General features: G+C 34.2%; 4 protein-coding genes across 7 annotated transcripts; 1 reads left to right on the top strand and 3 right to left on the bottom strand.

Moving 5' to 3' along the window:
- Positions 1-939: 939 nt before the first annotated feature.
- Positions 940-2207, bottom strand: LOC125189420 (LOB domain-containing protein 1-like). The gene is made up of 2 exons (XM_048086704.1): positions 2022-2207; positions 940-1272 (listed from the first exon to the last, which is right to left on the bottom strand). The coding sequence occupies exons 1-2, from the start codon at positions 2205-2207 to the stop codon at positions 940-942; spliced, it is 519 nt and encodes a 172-aa protein (XP_047942661.1).
- A 5475-nt stretch (positions 2208-7682) lies between these two features.
- LOC125193128 lies at positions 7683-9240 on the top strand. The gene is made up of 3 exons (XM_048090903.1): positions 7683-7992; positions 8530-8863; positions 9020-9240. The coding sequence occupies exons 1-3, from the start codon at positions 7718-7720 to the stop codon at positions 9083-9085; spliced, it is 675 nt and encodes a 224-aa protein (XP_047946860.1). The 5' UTR covers positions 7683-7717; the 3' UTR covers positions 9086-9240.
- Positions 9216-11078, bottom strand: LOC125193216. Its single transcript, XM_048091011.1, has 3 exons — positions 10813-11078; positions 9707-9826; positions 9216-9374 (listed from the first exon to the last, which is right to left on the bottom strand). The coding sequence occupies exons 1-2, from the start codon at positions 11029-11031 to the stop codon at positions 9713-9715; spliced, it is 333 nt and encodes a 110-aa protein (XP_047946968.1). The 5' UTR covers positions 11032-11078; the 3' UTR covers positions 9216-9374; positions 9707-9712.
- Positions 11079-13763: 2685 nt separating this feature from the next.
- Positions 13764-16158, bottom strand: LOC125216548 (probable RNA-binding protein ARP1). Of its 4 annotated transcripts, none has more exons than XM_048118305.1 (5): positions 15906-16158; positions 15644-15806; positions 15337-15545; positions 14453-14678; positions 13764-14101 (listed from the first exon to the last, which is right to left on the bottom strand). In XM_048118305.1, exons 1-5 carry the CDS (start codon positions 16092-16094, stop codon positions 14082-14084), a joined length of 807 nt encoding a protein of 268 aa, XP_047974262.1. In that variant the 5' UTR covers positions 16095-16158; the 3' UTR covers positions 13764-14081. The 4 variants fall into 4 exon arrangements, with proteins under 4 accessions (XP_047974262.1, XP_047974249.1, XP_047974270.1 ...); XM_048118292.1 differs by having other exon boundaries at positions 13764-14077; XM_048118313.1 differs by having other exon boundaries at positions 14453-14675.
- Between the last annotated feature and the right edge of the window lie 917 nt (positions 16159-17075).

Genomic DNA, 17075 nt, shown 5'->3' with positions numbered 1-17075 from the left:
ATTTTAGAGGAAAAACTAACTATGCTAGTAAATCAGGTCTTGCTTCTGGCGGTCGGTGGGTTAAGGCCTCCACCTTAACGGACTACAGCGTATCCTGATTTAATCATCTCATATGATGTCGGGTCGGAGTGTGGAAGCCGCCAAGACAACGGAATCGCCTTTTTTTGTTACAATTGAAAAAAGAAATTTATTGTCTGAATGAAAATTTAATTATACTGGTAAATTCAATTTTGCAATGTTACTTCCCGAACAAAGATATGTATTGTATGAATTATTTTATAGAACAAATTAATGATACTAGTAAATAGAGTCTTGCAGTTGCAACATCCTCAACAAATAATTTTATCGTTCCAATTATTTTATAGGAAATATTAACAGTACTAGTAAGTTCGATAGTCTTGCATGCAGTAGTAACATTCGGAACTAAGAAATTTATTATCCGATTAATTTATAGAAAAATATTAGCAATATAGTAAATCTAGTCTTGCAGTTGCTACATCTCGAACTAAAATTTTAATGTCTGATTCTACAGGAAAAATTAATGATACTAGTAAATTCAGTGTTGCGCTTGCTACATCCAGAGCTAAGAAATGTATTGTCTGAATTATTTTATTGGAAAAATGAAAGATACTAGTAAATCCAGTTATGTAGTTACTAGATCTTAAACTAATTAAGAAATATATTGTCTTGAGTTATTTTATAGAAAAAATTAACCATACTAGTTAATACGTACACTCAATTGTTACATCCCAAACTATAAAATTTATTGTTCAAATTATTTTATAGGAAAAATTAACGACAGTAGTAAATCTAGTTAACCAATTATAAAAAGGGAAAATAAACAACTAATTATAATAATACTCAAACTAATCATTTGAGGTTATTTTTTAGTAATTACTACACTTCTTTTCAATATATATGAACTCTCTCCTATATCCATCATGTCCAAAGGGGTGAATTCCCCATCATTCCTTCATCAAAGAAAAATGTAGGATTCCCATGGTATTGCATTTCATCATCAAGGGGTGATGAATTCTCATGAACTTCTTTATTTTTCATGTTTTGGCAAAATTGATCCACCAAATTTGCATTTTGGCATTGCATGTTCAGTACTTCAGCTTGTGCTTGAGCTAGCTCGACCCGAAGCTCGTCGAGCTGCTTCTGGAGATGGCAAATTGTGCCGACGCACCCATAGATTGGGTCCCTTAACCTAGCCTTGGCTTCATAGACCATACTGGTCACAGCATCTCCTCTTTGATCTTCTGGAATTTCCTAATTTAACAAAAATATTTTTTAACAAAATATGTTAATTTTAATTAGAATAAATTTAAATATTAAGTGTTTATCACGATTTGATCAAAGCATTTTCAAATCAAGATTTTGCATGACATTATAATACTCATATACAAATATGTGCGTGTCTTGTCGTCGTACCTAATTTTTTCGAAATATTTAGTAAATAAATTTTTTTGTCTTTTATATGAAATCAGAGTTGAATTTTGGGTTCATGCATGTTGTACTATTTGATGGTAAGAATTTACAGAAATTATGTGTCGTTTTATAATTGGGTGCCAACTCCATTGACCATGACAAAATCTTGAATTAATTTGGTGATATATACCATACTACACATATAGTATTATGAAGTATACAGATATTGTTTAAGAAAATTTATTTAGTCATGCAACTGGGATTATCTCTTATTTCTTCATGAAATAAATATTTCTAAGTATCATGAGATTTAATCAAATTAATATTCACACACACACACACATATTATCGTGTATGCATGTTAGTATATAATTATTAGTTGAAATAGATAGGAACATCAACATATGAAAATAAACTGCATAACATTTAGTTAGCTCATGTGATTATATAGCTCCAAACTATCAAAATAAATCGTTATTTATCGAGTTAATTGATCAGTCAAACTCCCGACCTATTAAATAGAGGGGAGAAGAGTCTTACCAACAAAGTTCGCTTACAAAATTTTCACTCTTTATTAATAAATGAATTACCTGAAGAAGTTTAATAATATTGCTAGCTCCGAAAATCCGGTGAGCAATGGCAAATTTGTGAGGCTCATTGGGAGGGAAGTAGGGCGCCAACACGCATTTGTCGGCGCAGCGGCGCCTGAGGGTCTTGCAAACCGCGCACGGTGTGAGGATCGCCGTGGTGGCGGAGACGGTGTTGGGGCGATGCATCGGAGGGGGTTGGCTATGGATTTGTTATGAGTAGTAGTATATGAGAATGTCGAGTATAGAGCAAGAGTTATATATAGAGTATTATATGTGTGTGTGTATGAGAGATTGAGAGGTTTCTACTTTCCTTTATCTATATGGGCATGTAGCTACGAAGAAAAACTCAACCTTATTTCATAGATGTCATAATTATAAAGGAATGATGTGATATTTGTACTATATTATTATGTATGCTAAATTTAATTTTCTATTTTGTGTGGTTATTGTTCGGATTGTCGACTGCAACAGTAGTTTGATATTGTCCGCTTTGAATGAAACCCACACGGATTTATTTTTGGATCACTCTCATACAATCATCACATGTCCGCTTTGGGTGAAGCCCACACGGATGGCGCAGTCATAACATCGAGACATTACGAGTCCAACTCGAACTTGAGTCATCTTGGGCCCCACTCGACCTGGCTCTAATACCTCTTGTTCGAATTGTTGATTGCATAGTAGTTTGATATTGTCCGCTTTGGGTTTCGGAATTTGATTTTGGGTCACTCCCAAAAGGCCTCAAACCAATTGGGGTTGGACAAAAATTATATATACCTTCCAACTTTCCTTAAACTTCGTGGAATGAGTTTGTACTAGTTATATACTCCCTCCGTCCATGAAAATTTGTCACTTATTTCCATTTCTGTCCGTCCCTAAAAATTTGTCACCGTTCACTTTTACCATTTTTGATAGTGGATCTCATATTCCACTAACTCATTCTCACTCACATTTTATTATAAAACTAATATATAAAAGTAGGACTCACATGCCACTAACTTTTTCAACTCACTTTCTATTACATTTCTTAAAACCCGTGCCGGGTCAAATGGTGACAAATCATGGGGGACGGAGGGAGTATATTATAGGGAAATTAAACCATGATGCTTATCAAATTTTTAGCAAATCAGTATACTCCCTCCGTCAGCCATTAGGAGTCTCATTTCTTGGCGGCACAGGTTTTAAAAAATGTTAAGAAAAGTGGGTGGAAAAAAGGTGGTGGAATAGGGGTCCTACTTGTATATATTAGTTTTAAATTAAATGTGAGTGGAATGAGTTAGTGGAAGGTGAGATCCTATTACCATTTATAGTAAAAGTGAACCGGGACTCCTATTTCCGGAAAGATTAAAATAGAAAAATGGGACTCCTATTAGCGGGCGAAGGAAGTATATGTTAAATCTAGATGTTAACTAGGGGTAAGCTAATGTCAATGCACAGCTAAATTATTTATATATTTTCCTACTACAACTAACTTTGATTATTATATTGTCCTTATCTTCAAGAATCCTATTATTCCATGTTTTCAATTAGATGGATATTTCACAATCAGAAATGCATGGTATGTATAAATTTGATACGCTAGTCCCCCCTCCCCAACAAGAATTTGAAATAAAAGAAATATTAATTTTTATAATTTGATTGAAACAGCTGGTCAAAGCTATATGTGTTATTGTTTCAAAAGCCATGGACTGTAAGTTTGCTTTATGCGTGAAAATTATCATAAGCATCCAAATACTAGTAATACTTGTTGACTGAAAATATTAGAATTTGCAAGTAATTTTGAAAACATTATTATGATTGCATGTAATTTTGAACATGTTATTATGCACAGTATGATGGAGTACAATTTTATGGTTTTCCTATACTTATTAATGGTATCATCCAGGCATTATCGTATAACTTTAACATTTATAAACTCACAAAAATTCTCTCATTTTATCATTCCATCAGTCCCATAAAATTTGTCCCATTTCATTTTTTTATCATTTTTTATCATATTCCACTAACTTATTCCTACTCTCATTTTATTATAAAACTAACATATAAAAGGACACACGTTCCACTAACTTTTTCAATTCACTTTTCATTACATTTCTTAAAACCTCTGTCTTACTAAAGTGATACAATCTTTTCGGGACAAGGGAGTATTTTTTATCAATTTTATTCTTTTAATAATGCAAACTCTTATAGACTTTGGTAAATTGAAGTTCCACATTTTCTTCGTTCAAGACCTTGATGTGAGAAAAAACAATGGCTCGATTTTGATAGTTTTGTGACATAAGAGTCGACATCCAGTATTTGTTAATAGGGACGCAAGTTGTTGAAGTATATTTCATCGTTAGTAATCTTCATCCGTCCCACAATAGATGTCACATTTCCTTTTTTAGATTGTTCTATAAAAGATGTCATATTTTCATTTTTAGAAAAAATTCTCTCTCACATTAATATAAATATAATATTTTTTCTCTTCACCTAACACACAAAACAATCTCCTAAATTTCCGTGCAATTTCCTAAGTATATCATCTATTATGGGATGGAGGGAGTATTTTTTCATTTATAGTGAAAATCATACCATCTCCAACCATCTAGTTAAAATTTGTATCACTTGGAATGTGCAAAATTTGTTGTAGACGAAGGAAGTACAAAATAAACGCTGCTTAATTAACTCAGAATTCAAGATGAAATAATATCATTCTTGCATATATTTATTTTAGATCTTGTTTTCTATATCCCATATTATAGGCTTGTTATTGAAAAAAATAATATTTTATAATTAATTTACTACTTTTACATATATTACAATTCTATTAGTTTAATTTACTTTAAAAATAATTATAGATATATATTGAAAAAATCATTATAATTTTTTTCTCTATAATTTTTCTAAATCCTTGTAAAAGTATGAAGCGACCTACATATATAAATGCAACGAAACTAGTATATATATTATTTCATCACAAAAAAATGATATTTTACAACTATCTAATTAGAAATAATATTACTTCATTCTTCCATAAAATTAGTCTCATTTTGTCATTTTGGGATATTCATAAAAAATAAATGAGCAGTCTCATTTTTTAAAATGGAAAATTTATTTCTCAAACTTTTTCTACTTTTCTCTTCTACCCTCTTACTTTACCAATTTTTCATTAAAACTTGTGTCGTTCATAAATGAAATTATTTTTTATGGACGAAATGAGTAATTGATTTGATTGATGGCTAGTTTCCTATGAAACAAATTAAACGTTTCTTTAAGTTTTGAGCGGCTTATTCAACGAAATAGTGCCAAATGTGAGAAACATGGTTTCATCATTTACTATCCAAGTGAAAACGACAATTCAATTCATATGTGACATTTTATTTTATGAATGAATTGGCATGGCCAAATTATATACTCCTATTAATTAGCATAAAACAAAAGGTTTAACTAATCAATATGAAAGTGACCACCTCAAATTATTATATTTCTATCTGTCGAGAGAAAAATATGCTTAAGTTCGTCATGCCTAATAAGTTAGATCGACAACTAGCTCATTAATTCAACCATATAAAGGATTATATGTAGACTTTTATTTGTTTCTAGGGATGTCAATGTAGCCCGCAGCCCGTGGGCCGGCCCGAATAGCCCGCCAAATTAACAGGGTTAGGGCTGAAAAATTCTAGCCCGATAAAATTACAGCCCGATTAGCCCGCACCCGATTAACCCGCAACCCGTTAGGGCCAGACCCGAAAACCCGATGGGCTGGCCCGAAAACCCGATAAAATTTCTATCCTTCTATTTATTTGACTCTAATTCGACACTCCATTGGTTATTTTATAATATAGATTACTAAAAAAATAACTTTCAATTTTATATATTAAATATATAAATTATATATTAAATTTTTATTAACATAATAATAGATATATAAATTAGAAACTTCAAATTCACTAAAAAATATATTTAAATTTCTAAAACATGCTTTAAAATTTCTTGATGTTTTTGTTTTATTTTGCATAAATCTCAAATATTTGTGTTTGATCATGTTTATGTTTGAGTTTAAGCATATATCTCAAATTTATCATAATTAAATATTTTACATTTTATAAATATAACTAATTTTCACCATTATTTATTGGATTGAACACATGTTAATTTTATCGGTAGCAACCCGATTAGCCCGCTGGGCTAGCCCGAAACCCGAGCTTTTAGGGTTAGGGTTGAACTTTTATAACCCGAAAAAATCACAGCCCGGTTAGCCCGCACCCGATTGACCCGTAACCCGAATAGGGTTGGCCCGAAACCCGGTGGGCTGGCCCGATTGACATCCCTATTTGTTTCACATTTAGATTATTCGATCGTTTACTTAGAGAAATAATCTTACTGCATATTAATGCCCAAATAATCCATTTGAATTGATAGGTGACCATAAAATCTCTACAATGAATAGATCTATAGGACTTTATTTTGTTTCACACTAAAATTAGTCTATTGTGGTTTAGTTAATAGTTAATGTAATAAATATAATACTATCTATTTGAATATAAATTATCTAAAATACAAATTAGCTTGTTAATTAATTCCACGAGTTTTTGCATGGGTTGGTTGTTGGAAATAGAAAAATGAATGATGGTTTCCAAATTAAATTCTAATGCTTTCACCCTTGTTGTAAATTAGATCAAATTTTTAAAAGGAAAAATCATCGAAAATGTCTTTCAAACTATTCATGTGTATCATAAAATATTCTATACTATTAATAATATTAAAATACTACCCGAACAACATGGATAATTGACAACACACACGTACACTTGGAGATGGATAATTGGATATATACTATGAACATGGGCAATATTTTTCCTTTGGATCAAGATGAAAGTTTGGGGAAAGTCAAAATACTTAGTTCATTTTCTTGAAAATATTATGTATTGAAGGTTCATTGAACAATTTGCATGAATTAGTTTGAGAGCATGTTAATCTCATATATATCGTTGTAGCCTGTATTCATGTATAAGATTCATGTGTCAACAATAACAGCATTTTTGCAAGAAAACTTGATTGCTAAATGAACCTCTAATTTACATTTAATTTTTCTAAAAGTAAAACATAAAAGTTTTTGGTTTTGATGCTGAGACAAATAAACATATGAGTCATGTATTTTCAACAACTTTTGTACGTATTTAAATTTTAATTATATATGAATTCTTTTTGTTTTTTCTAGGGCTGCTATACAATTACAAATTGATTATTTGTCAAATTTGGGCCTATATTTGGATGGGTTGGACTATGACTTTGTTGGCCCAAAATAAATCAATCCATGCTAGGCTGAAAATGAATTTGATTGCAAGACTATAGTTCTATTTTTCACGCCTTTTAATTTTTATACTTATTTCCTTCGTTCGCAAATAAGAGTCTCATTTCATAATTACTATAAATGGTAAAGAGATTTTGTATTCCACTAGCTCAATCCACTGATATTTAATTTAAAACTAATACTACATGCAAGAGATAATTCAGATGAGATCTTTTCACTTGTTGATAAAATAGAGTCTTTTTTCAATTAAAAAAAAATACCGTATCCAACTTAAATAAAAATTCCTTTGTGTGATGTGTATTTTTCTGGGATTAAAAAGTGTTTTTATTCATGAATACACATAAATAAAAAATAAATAAAAGAAAAGGAAAATGTAGTGGCAAAGGTAGAAGAGTGCCGTATGAATTTGGTGGCATTTCCACAACTCTCCCTCCCTCCGCCCAAATCCGCCTTCATCCCACCACCAATTTCCCCTTCCCGCCGCCGATCTTATCCCCTTGAATACAGTCGGCAGATGGCGGCGACTTCTTCTTCTCCGGCGGCGATTAGGCTGCAACCAATTGAAGCAACGCCGGAGAGTTTCAGCGAATTCGGTCAGGTGATCGAGGCGTCGCCGGACGGCGATGAGTTCGGCCCCCTCGATGCGCAGCTCGACCTGTCCCGTGGCATCCCTAGGTCTATCTCTCTCTCTGATTGAATTTGATTGGAATTTTAGGGATTTGTGATATTCAATTGGCTGCAGAAGTGTTTGATGCTTTAATTTGATGGCAAGGAATGGAAATCATGTTGTAAATGAAAATGTGTTTACATACCTTGAATTTTGGGGGACATTATCTACTCAATTTGAGTGAATATGTGGTAGAAGGGAATTAAGATTGCATTTCAACTTAGGAGCAATTTATTAGTGATAATATATTATATATGTAAAATTGGTTAATTTATTGTTAGTTGAAGCAGAAAAGATAGAGAAAAATGGTTAGAGCATTGCTAGTTGAAGTGTCATACATGTATTGGAGTAGTGTAGTGTGCCAAACTTATAAAGGGTGGAAGGTGATTGATTTCGCGCACGGATTAAAATGGAAAAACGAGATTATTGGTCGTGGACGGATGGGCTATATAAAAACTGTTGACAAATCTACTCTTCTTCTCATAACTTGTTCCTTGTCCTCCATCATCCACAAGCAAAGGGCTAATTCAATTCTTCTTGATCAGGTTCTACATCATGCATCTAGAGGACAGGCCTCTAAGGTTCTCGACGATCACTCACCACGCGAGCGTCACCCAGTGCCTCGGCTCCATTGGGGGCCACATCTGGTACCTCGGAGTCGCGAGGCCGTCCCTTGTCGATCAAGGCGAAACCGGAGCCGAGAATGCGGTGAAATCACAATGCGGGCACTCGTACGTCCCTCCGGCCGTTGATGGCGTACGCGTCTTCAAGGTCTCGGGTCCCAAGTTCTTGAAGCTCGACCGGGGCACTTGGCATGCCGGGCCGTTGTTTCTTGAGAAGACGATGGACTTCTATAACTTGGAGCTTAGCAACACCAATGTGAGCACCTAAACTCTTGTTTGTGAGGGAAAGCATTTTAACAACTGAGCTGGAGTTTGTTGTTGTATGTGTGTTGCTTGCCTTGTTCTTGGTTAGGATTAATGCATATTCTTGATTGATTTGGAGAATAAAAGTGTGTGGTTTGTTGATGTGCAGGTGGTTGATCATACAACGCATGATTTTGTAAAGAAGAATAATGCAGTGTTCGTGTTTGATGAGTAGCCTTTTTCTTCAATCAAAACGACCGATTTCTGCTCGGAGAGATCATAATTTGTAATTTGAAGATTGCACTTTTATGTTGTTAGTTGATCTCTGTATCTCTTTCCCTCTTTCGAATTTGTAAAACACTCAATAAAAAAAAATTCTTTATTTCTAAAGGAGGTTTAAATAGTTCACAATGTCTCGAGAGATCAAACATAGGTTCCACGAACCACTTTCCAACCGACTCGTTGGTCTCAATAACGGCTGACAGATTCGCCCCTCAACGGGGTTTCCTTGCTCACCGGTTCAACTGCTCAAAAACGAATTCGAATGATTAGTTTGAATGAAGCAAAGATTGTTCAAAACTGTGAATTTACACATCTCAAAGATTGATAAAAAACGCGTAAAATGCTCGTACAGCCAGATTTGTGTGTAGACAAGAAGTAACTAAACACTGTCACGAATAAGGCTAATAGGTTCCCTACAGCTCAGAAAGCTAAAATTTCAATCTCTGCAGCTATATTCAACAGGGATTGTGAAGGGTGATTATTCAAACAATTTGGAATATTGAGACTATTGTGACATCTTTAAACTTGAACACTGCCTTAGAGTTGAGATTGCGATGGAGAGAAGCATACTTACCGTCTATCAAGCCTGATAAACTTCGGGCAGCTGAAGACCTACACTTGAAGCAGATTTTCCCAGTACTTTTTTCATCTCAGCAGATCTATCCACTGCGATATTGTACGAGAAGAGCAATTCCTGTACGATGAAGAGTTCCAAATATTAGAACAAGTTGCACTTCTCCAAAATACAACCATAAGAAGAATATCTACGTTGCTCAATCATCTTGAGCAGTATTCACTATTCAAGGTAAAGCCAAACCGAATCTATCAATGCTAATAAAACAAAACGGAACCAAAAGGATTAAAACCATTTCCTACAATACTCGCTCCTTATACACTCTTGCACGTTGGAAAGAAATGACAAAATGTACCGTCTACATGAACTTTTCAAACAAAGACACAATGGCAGATAACAAATCCAACTCCAATCAGCTAACACTCGAGAAAGTTAACCCAAAGTCGAGCCAACCATAAAAGCCCCATGAAGTTTCGATTTTCTGCACTAATACTCGAAAGAATCGCGCCAAAATAAGACATAGACTTATTCGAAGCTCCATGCTTCAAAACAGTTGTTCAATCTCGTTAACAAATAACTAAATCATGCTCGAGTTTGCCAATATTCGGCTCATTAGCTCATGAACAGAAGATAATTACAGGCTCGTGACTCATGAGCTAACTCGTAAAATCTACTAAAAGAAAGTCATAGACTTCAGCAAATATATTAGATTTTCGAAAGAGATCGCGAATAACGTATTAATTTAGAAAACCATAGCTTCAAATTTGGGGTAAATCATCAATATTTTCAATAAATTAAGCTCGAGCTCCACACGATAATAATGAAATCAAACTCGAAAATTTTCAATTTTAAGCTCGATTTGATTAGATTATACCCCAATAGACTAATTATTTCTCCGAATACCTAATCTGCAAATCACAGAATTGCTCTAATCCCCATCAAGAACAACTATCATTACGAAAGTCTAATTCAAGCAATCACTCCTCACATCAATCAATTGCACTTTTCCGTACAAACATTTACAGTTCAAACAGAATAAGAAATTGCTCAAATTGAAATTCACGATCACAGTATCAATAACGGAGCAACAGGAAAAGGAAAATCACCTTCTGATGGTGGACGCTGTTGAGATATATGGTGTAATCCTGCGCGAGCTTCAAATTTTGGGGATTTTGGGAGCTGGCATTTTTTCGGAATTCGTGTTTGATGAAATCCGTGAAATGAGATTTGTGGCCTTCTTCGCCGACGTGTTTCCTCACCGCTCTGAGAAGGCTTCTGTAAGCAGCTTTTGCAGCTGTATTCGCGGCTTCCATTGGCGGACTCATTTCTGCTTTCACGCTCTTCTTCTTCTTCTCACTCTCTCTTCAAAATTTCTAAATTGCAGAAATTAGATGTTGTTCATTGTTGGGCCCAAAACTTCCTATTCGATTTTTAAAAAGCCCAAAACTTCCTATATTTAAAAAGCCCAAAATTTCCTCACGAGCTTTATAACGTATTGTATTTTTAAAAAGCCCAAAACTTCCTATTCGATTTTATGTTTAAATAAGTGAAACACAATCAATAAGAGTGGACTAAATTTTCGTTATTTGTAAACAAACAACAATTTTCACTTATCTCATTACTCCCTCCATCCCACAAAAGATGTCACGCTTTCCTTTTTAATTTGTCCCACAAAAGATATCACATTTCTCTTTTTGGAAAAAGTTCTCTCTCACGTGAATATAAAAATTATATTTTCTCTCTCCATTTAACACACAAAACAAAACCTCCTAAAATCTCGTGTCATCCCACAAGTGTGACATCTTTTGTGGGACGGAGGGAGTACTATTTTTCACTAAGCATGACTATATTCACAATTTTCATTTTATTGTTTGTGACTTCATATAAAAATCAACCTAAATTACTTTTACTAATTTCAATTCTAATGTTTGTCCATATCCCTAAATTTTTTCCCCTTATGCATCAATATATTACTAATCAAATGTCAAGTTACATTTCTTGAACTAAAAAAATAAAATGAAGGTTTGAGAGTTTTGGATCAATACTTTTTTACTCCTTTCTGTCCACAAAAAGTAGACGATGCTTACCATTTTGGGACGTTTACCAAAGTTAGACTACTTTTTAAATATGAAAAGTTTTAAATATTTAAATACTAGTATTAATAATGTGGATCCTACGATTCACTGACACTATTTATCTTTTACTTCTTCATCTCTCTTATTTTATTAATTTCACATTTAAACTCGTATCATATGTAATTATGTCTGCTTTTTTGGTGGACGGAGGGAGAATTTTTCATTGGTCTTGGACTCAATCTAAGTTATGCTAATTGGGCCAGTAAATTCCTTGATTGGCCCGCTACTTCTTTATGTTTATTTCCTTTTAAAATAGAGGAAATTATTAATTATGTGTGTGTGTGTGTGTAGACATGTCCACGGTTTATGAACCGGCGGTTCCGGTTTCGGGAAATGTGGAACCGGAACCGAACCGTGAGGCTATTTCACGGTTCCAGTTCCGGTTCCGGTTCCAGTTTGGAACCGCCGGTTTTCCGGCGGTTTTTAACGGTTTTTCACGGTTCCGAATCGCCGATTTCTGGCGGTTTTTCACGATTCCGGCTCGGTTTCACGGTTTTTCGACGATTTTTCACGGTTCCGGTTTGGAACCGTCCGGAACCCACGGTTCCGGCACGGTTTCGGTTCGTAAAATTTGAAACCGGAACCGGCCCACGGTTCAAAATATGGCGGTTCCGGTTCAAGAAAAAAGTCACGGTTCGGAACCGGAACCGGCGGTTACGGTTCCGCGATTAACCGCCGGAACCGAAAACCTTGGGCATCTCTATGTGTGTGTATTTGTAACGTGTTGATTAGGTCATGCTGTTCACGTCTTAGTTGTACCACTAGTGAGTTGGTTTCATTATTTAATTATGTACTTATTTTATTAATTAATGTGATATTGAGAGATCTTTAATGATATAAAAGTACCAACAACGTCGTGATTTAGTACAAGGTTTAATGAATGATCCTTGTGAATTTGTTGCCAATTAATCATTACTAATTCATGTGATTTTTTATGACATAAAATTCAGTTTTATGACATAAAATTTCAGTTATTGTCATCATGACTAGGACTCACATGATCATGTGGTGCGTAATCATGTTAATAAAACATTATTATATCGCATTTATTTATTTTTATTTCTGTTGCATGTATCCCTTTTCATTTCATATTTCCTTTTCATTACTAATGTGATGTGGCGTTATTTGTTGATTTAAGAGACTCGTGACTGATAATACATATGAATTTGAATTAAAACAATAATTTGTATATCATACATTTGTATATAAAGGGCTTAGATTTTTGCACATCTCCCTCTTCCAAAAACAAGTAAAGCATATCATGAAATATGAATTATTTTAAGTTGAAACCTTCTATAGATTGTGATTGGAACTGTTGAAATTTCTTCACTCTTTTAGTGTAGACATAATAAATGATGGAAATATTACGGTAAAGTTATGTGTTGTTTTTATCCTTTTTATTTGATTTGTCATTATTTCATACTTCACTATCACGATGAGACCTCACACTATCATATGAAATCTTATATCATTGTATGACCTATCAACATAAATATTGCATGTATGAAAATATTACATTATTGATTCATGGAGTCTGAATTTAATGTTGGGAGGAATTGTTGTAGTACTCAAATAAAACTATGTTTAGTAGCAGCAATATCCACTGGTAAATCGCGAGATTTTTGTAGTGATAGTTTCATTATAACTGATGAATTCACAATATATTCATAAGAGATTCTCTATGAGAGAGATCCTAGCTTTCTGATCTCCTTAGACTTCATCTCGTAGAGAGTGATTGTGTAACCGATTCTCGCTATTGTGTTTTTCTTGCTTTTTGTATTTGTGCTTAATTTCTTAACAATATGGATTCAAATAACATCTCATAGAAGAAGTAGACATCTTTATGAATCAATCCCTTTAATCAGCCCCCAAAATATAAATTAAGCATGTTTAAGCTCAATTAATAGATGTGAACATTCATCTCTAAAAATGGGAAGAATCATTGCATGTTCACAGAGGTTGCATTGTTTTTCTCTAGTTGAGATTGCATCATGCAGGTTAGAAAAACAGATAATAGTAATAATAAGAATAGTAACAATAATGAATGAATTAGATTCCTAAAATTACAAAACAAAAAATAAAAATAAAAATAAAAATAAAATTGGAAAAAAGCTGAGCCACTGCAGATGATATAATAAATTTTGTTCTGAGCAGCCAACACTCTCCCATATTTTGTCATTTATTTTTCTTCATCTCTATCTGCCACTTCTTCAGATTTTTTGGCCAATTGTTGCACCTATTTATTCCACAGCCAGGCAAACTGTGACATATAATATCATTTCACAACTGTATAATCCAAAAGCAATAATATAATCACAAATTGTAAATCAGCAATATTCAAACAAAAGTTGCACATAAATTACTATTTCATCTAATGATTCCATAAGTTATCTCACATGGTCACACTTTGAAACATGTGATTCAAAGATTCTTTCCTCTGATCTGATTCCTTCTTTATTTTATTAACTATCTATATAAAGTTAACAAGCATGCTGTTAGGATAAAATTAGCTATATAGTAATAAATAAAATTAGTAAAGAACATAACTTTTTTTTTTGTAAATATAATTAAGAGTAATAATTAAAATGGGCCAAAATGCAGAAATATATACCTGCATTAGGAGGAGTGGGCTTAGAAATGAGAGCTGGGACAGTTGGAATTGGGCCTGCTGCAGTTGGACAGTATAAATGGGTAGGGAGGCCCATTGTCTGTGATTGGTGGAAATGGTAGTAAGGGTACATCGGCATCAGTGCACCTGCACCCACCATAGCCTGCCCTGGGTATACTTGACCGAAATGCCCATTCATGTAGGACCCACCAGTAAATCCCACCTTCTGCTGAATTAAAATATAAACAAAATATTTTTTCAAATCATAAAAATGATTAAAAAAAAAAATAAAAAATAAATGGTTCATTACAATAGTATTTTTTCAATAATAAATGTATTTTTAGTATAAAGATATTAATGATAATGTAAATATAACCAATCATTATGATTTTAGTGCTTCCCAAATACGTAATTTAAGTAATTATCGATTGCTTATAAGTTATAACAGAGATATATACGCACATTAAACATGATAATTGATCAAAATAAATATACAAATATTTTCACAAAATTTTCTATTTTAAGAGTAGATCTACATTTTTAATTAAAAAAGGTAACTACAAAAGCCCATGCTTACTATTATTACTGTAAAAATACAATGCAAAAGCCTGTCAACTTATTGAGTATATATGCCAGAGATCTTATTATTATTACTACTATTTCCTAATAAAAACAATAAAATCAAAATCAAGTTAATATATTTCTCAAATCAAATCCGAGATTTACTTTACCTAATCACAAAAATTTGAGAATAATATTAAATATTAAATCAAAAAGCACTATGCAACTGAAATTTTAACGACTCGATCTAAACATATGATTATAAATAGCAAAAATAATATTTAAATATTCAAAATTATTTATTTATTAATAAAAAAAATACGTACATGATTATAGTTCATGTCAGCTGGTGCAATGTAGGTTGGTGAGTATCCATAGATAGGAACAGCTTGATGGTGGTGGTGGTTATTGTGGTGGTGGAAAGGCGCCGCCGCGGCCGGAGTCGCCGCCGGATAATACCACTGCACATGATTCTGCGGCGGCGGAGGTGGCGGCGGCGGAGTCGATGCTGCAGCTCTCGGTCCAACATTCACACCTAATAACAAATCGAAATTCACAAAATCAAAATTGAAATCAATAAAATTCGGAATCGACGTAAAAAATTGAAATTAAAAGAGGAAAGAGTTAAGTTACCTTGCTGAGGAGGCGGATTGGCGGCGGCGGCGACGGCGGTGGAGGAGGAGCGAGGGCGGCGCGCGCCGAGGACGGCGAGGTTGCAGTTGGCGCGGCGGCCGTTGATGATCGGAGTGGCGTCCTCGCACGCTTTCTTCGCGGAATCGGCGTCCTTGAACGTGACCTAGAAATTAGGGGAAATTAATTAGATGAAATCAGAAAATTGCGATTCCGATCGGAATTGGAGGCGATCGGTGGAAATTGAAATTGATGAATCGCTCACGAAGCCGTAGCCCTTGGATCGGCCGGTGAGCTTGTCGGAGATGATGACGGCTTCGAGGATGTCGCCGTACTTCTCGAAGTGGTCTTTCATGGCTTCCTTGGGGGTTTCCCAGGCGAGGCCGCCGACGAAGACTTTGGTGAGGGAGGTGTCGGCGGAGGAGTGAGGAGCGGCGGCGGTCATGATTGTCATTGGTGGAGGATTGAATTGGTGCTGCTGCGGCGGAGGAGGAGGAGAGGTGGTGAGGAAGGAGGAATGTAAGTAATATAAGTAATGTGGAGAGGGATGAAGGGATACATGAGAATATAATAAAGGGGAGTGACAGAGGGGCAGACAGATGGATATTGGGTTGAGGCCAACATGAACACTTGAATGCTCTTTCTCTCTCATGGATTAACAATATTGAAAATATTGATTTTGTATTTGTGATATTACTAATTAATTATGGTGATTTTAGTAATTATATTTTATAGTAGTACTACTATAAATTATCTTGATGAAGCTTTGTGGAGAATTCAGAGCGTATGGCGGGTTGGTGTTTGCGTTTGTCTGACTAGTGTCTTTATTTATCGGATATGAGATTCGTTTGTTGGAAATCGGGAACCTTAAACCTAACATTGTACGCAACTGCTAATTAATTGTGTGGGCTCGCTCCCTCTCTTTCTCATGCATTAAAAGATTATATTTTGTGATTGCGATTTACGGAATACTACCGTTATTTTAGTAATTGATCTTTTAATTTTATCTCGAGAAAGCTTTACGCAAAACGAATATAGAGTATTTGACAAATGCATTTTTTGGTTGATGACACTAATAATGTAATCACTAGTTTATTTTTTATGTTGATAAGAATGGACACGGAGTGTCTAATAGGACGGTGTCATTTCGTTAGTACTCCGTATTCATAGACATGTTAAATTCGTTTGTCATAGATTTGACTAGCATCTTTACTCCGTTGGATTCGTTTACTAACTAATTACCTATGTAATATGTTGGTACAAGATCATATACACTCTCAATAATTAAATAAACTATATTGGAATGAGAAATAAAGTAAGACTACACCGGGCCTAGTCTTAGAGTTAGACCCTAATTAAGTCCAATTAGGGTTAAGTTGAATAACCCTTTTTTCTATATATAGGAGCCTATGAAAACGAACATGCCTAAGTTATT

This window comes from Salvia hispanica, chromosome 1 (assembly GCF_023119035.1).
Source record: "Salvia hispanica cultivar TCC Black 2014 chromosome 1, UniMelb_Shisp_WGS_1.0, whole genome shotgun sequence".
Taxonomy (NCBI): domain Eukaryota; kingdom Viridiplantae; phylum Streptophyta; class Magnoliopsida; order Lamiales; family Lamiaceae; genus Salvia; species Salvia hispanica.
Note: the sequence above shows the minus strand (reverse complement) of the source record. Positions and strands in the feature narration are given on the sequence as shown.

Coding starts and splice junctions, on each gene's coding strand:
- LOC125189420 (XM_048086704.1), bottom strand. CDS start 2,207: ATGCATCGCCCCAACACCGTCTCCGCCACCACGGCGATCCTCACACCG. Junction 1,273..2,021: donor ATATTATTAAACTTCTTCAG/GTAATTCATTTA, acceptor TTGTTAAATTAG/GAAATTCCAGAAGATCAAAG.
- LOC125193128 (XM_048090903.1), top strand. CDS start 7,718: ATGAATTTGGTGGCATTTCCACAACTCTCCCTCCCTCCGCCCAAATCC. Junction 7,993..8,529: donor CTGTCCCGTGGCATCCCTAG/GTCTATCTCTCT, acceptor CTTCTTGATCAG/GTTCTACATCATGCATCTAG. Junction 8,864..9,019: donor TGGAGCTTAGCAACACCAAT/GTGAGCACCTAA, acceptor GTTGATGTGCAG/GTGGTTGATCATACAACGCA.
- LOC125193216 (XM_048091011.1), bottom strand. CDS start 11,031: ATGAGTCCGCCAATGGAAGCCGCGAATACAGCTGCAAAAGCTGCTTAC. Junction 9,827..10,812: donor ACAGCGTCCACCATCAGAAG/GTGATTTTCCTT, acceptor TTCATCGTACAG/GAATTGCTCTTCTCGTACAA.
- LOC125216548 (XM_048118292.1), bottom strand. CDS start 16,094: ATGACAATCATGACCGCCGCCGCTCCTCACTCCTCCGCCGACACCTCC. Junction 15,546..15,643: donor CAATCCGCCTCCTCAGCAAG/GTAACTTAACTC, acceptor ATTTGTTATTAG/GTGTGAATGTTGGACCGAGA. Junction 14,679..15,336: donor CTGACATGAACTATAATCAT/GTACGTATTTTT, acceptor ATTTTAATTCAG/CAGAAGGTGGGATTTACTGG.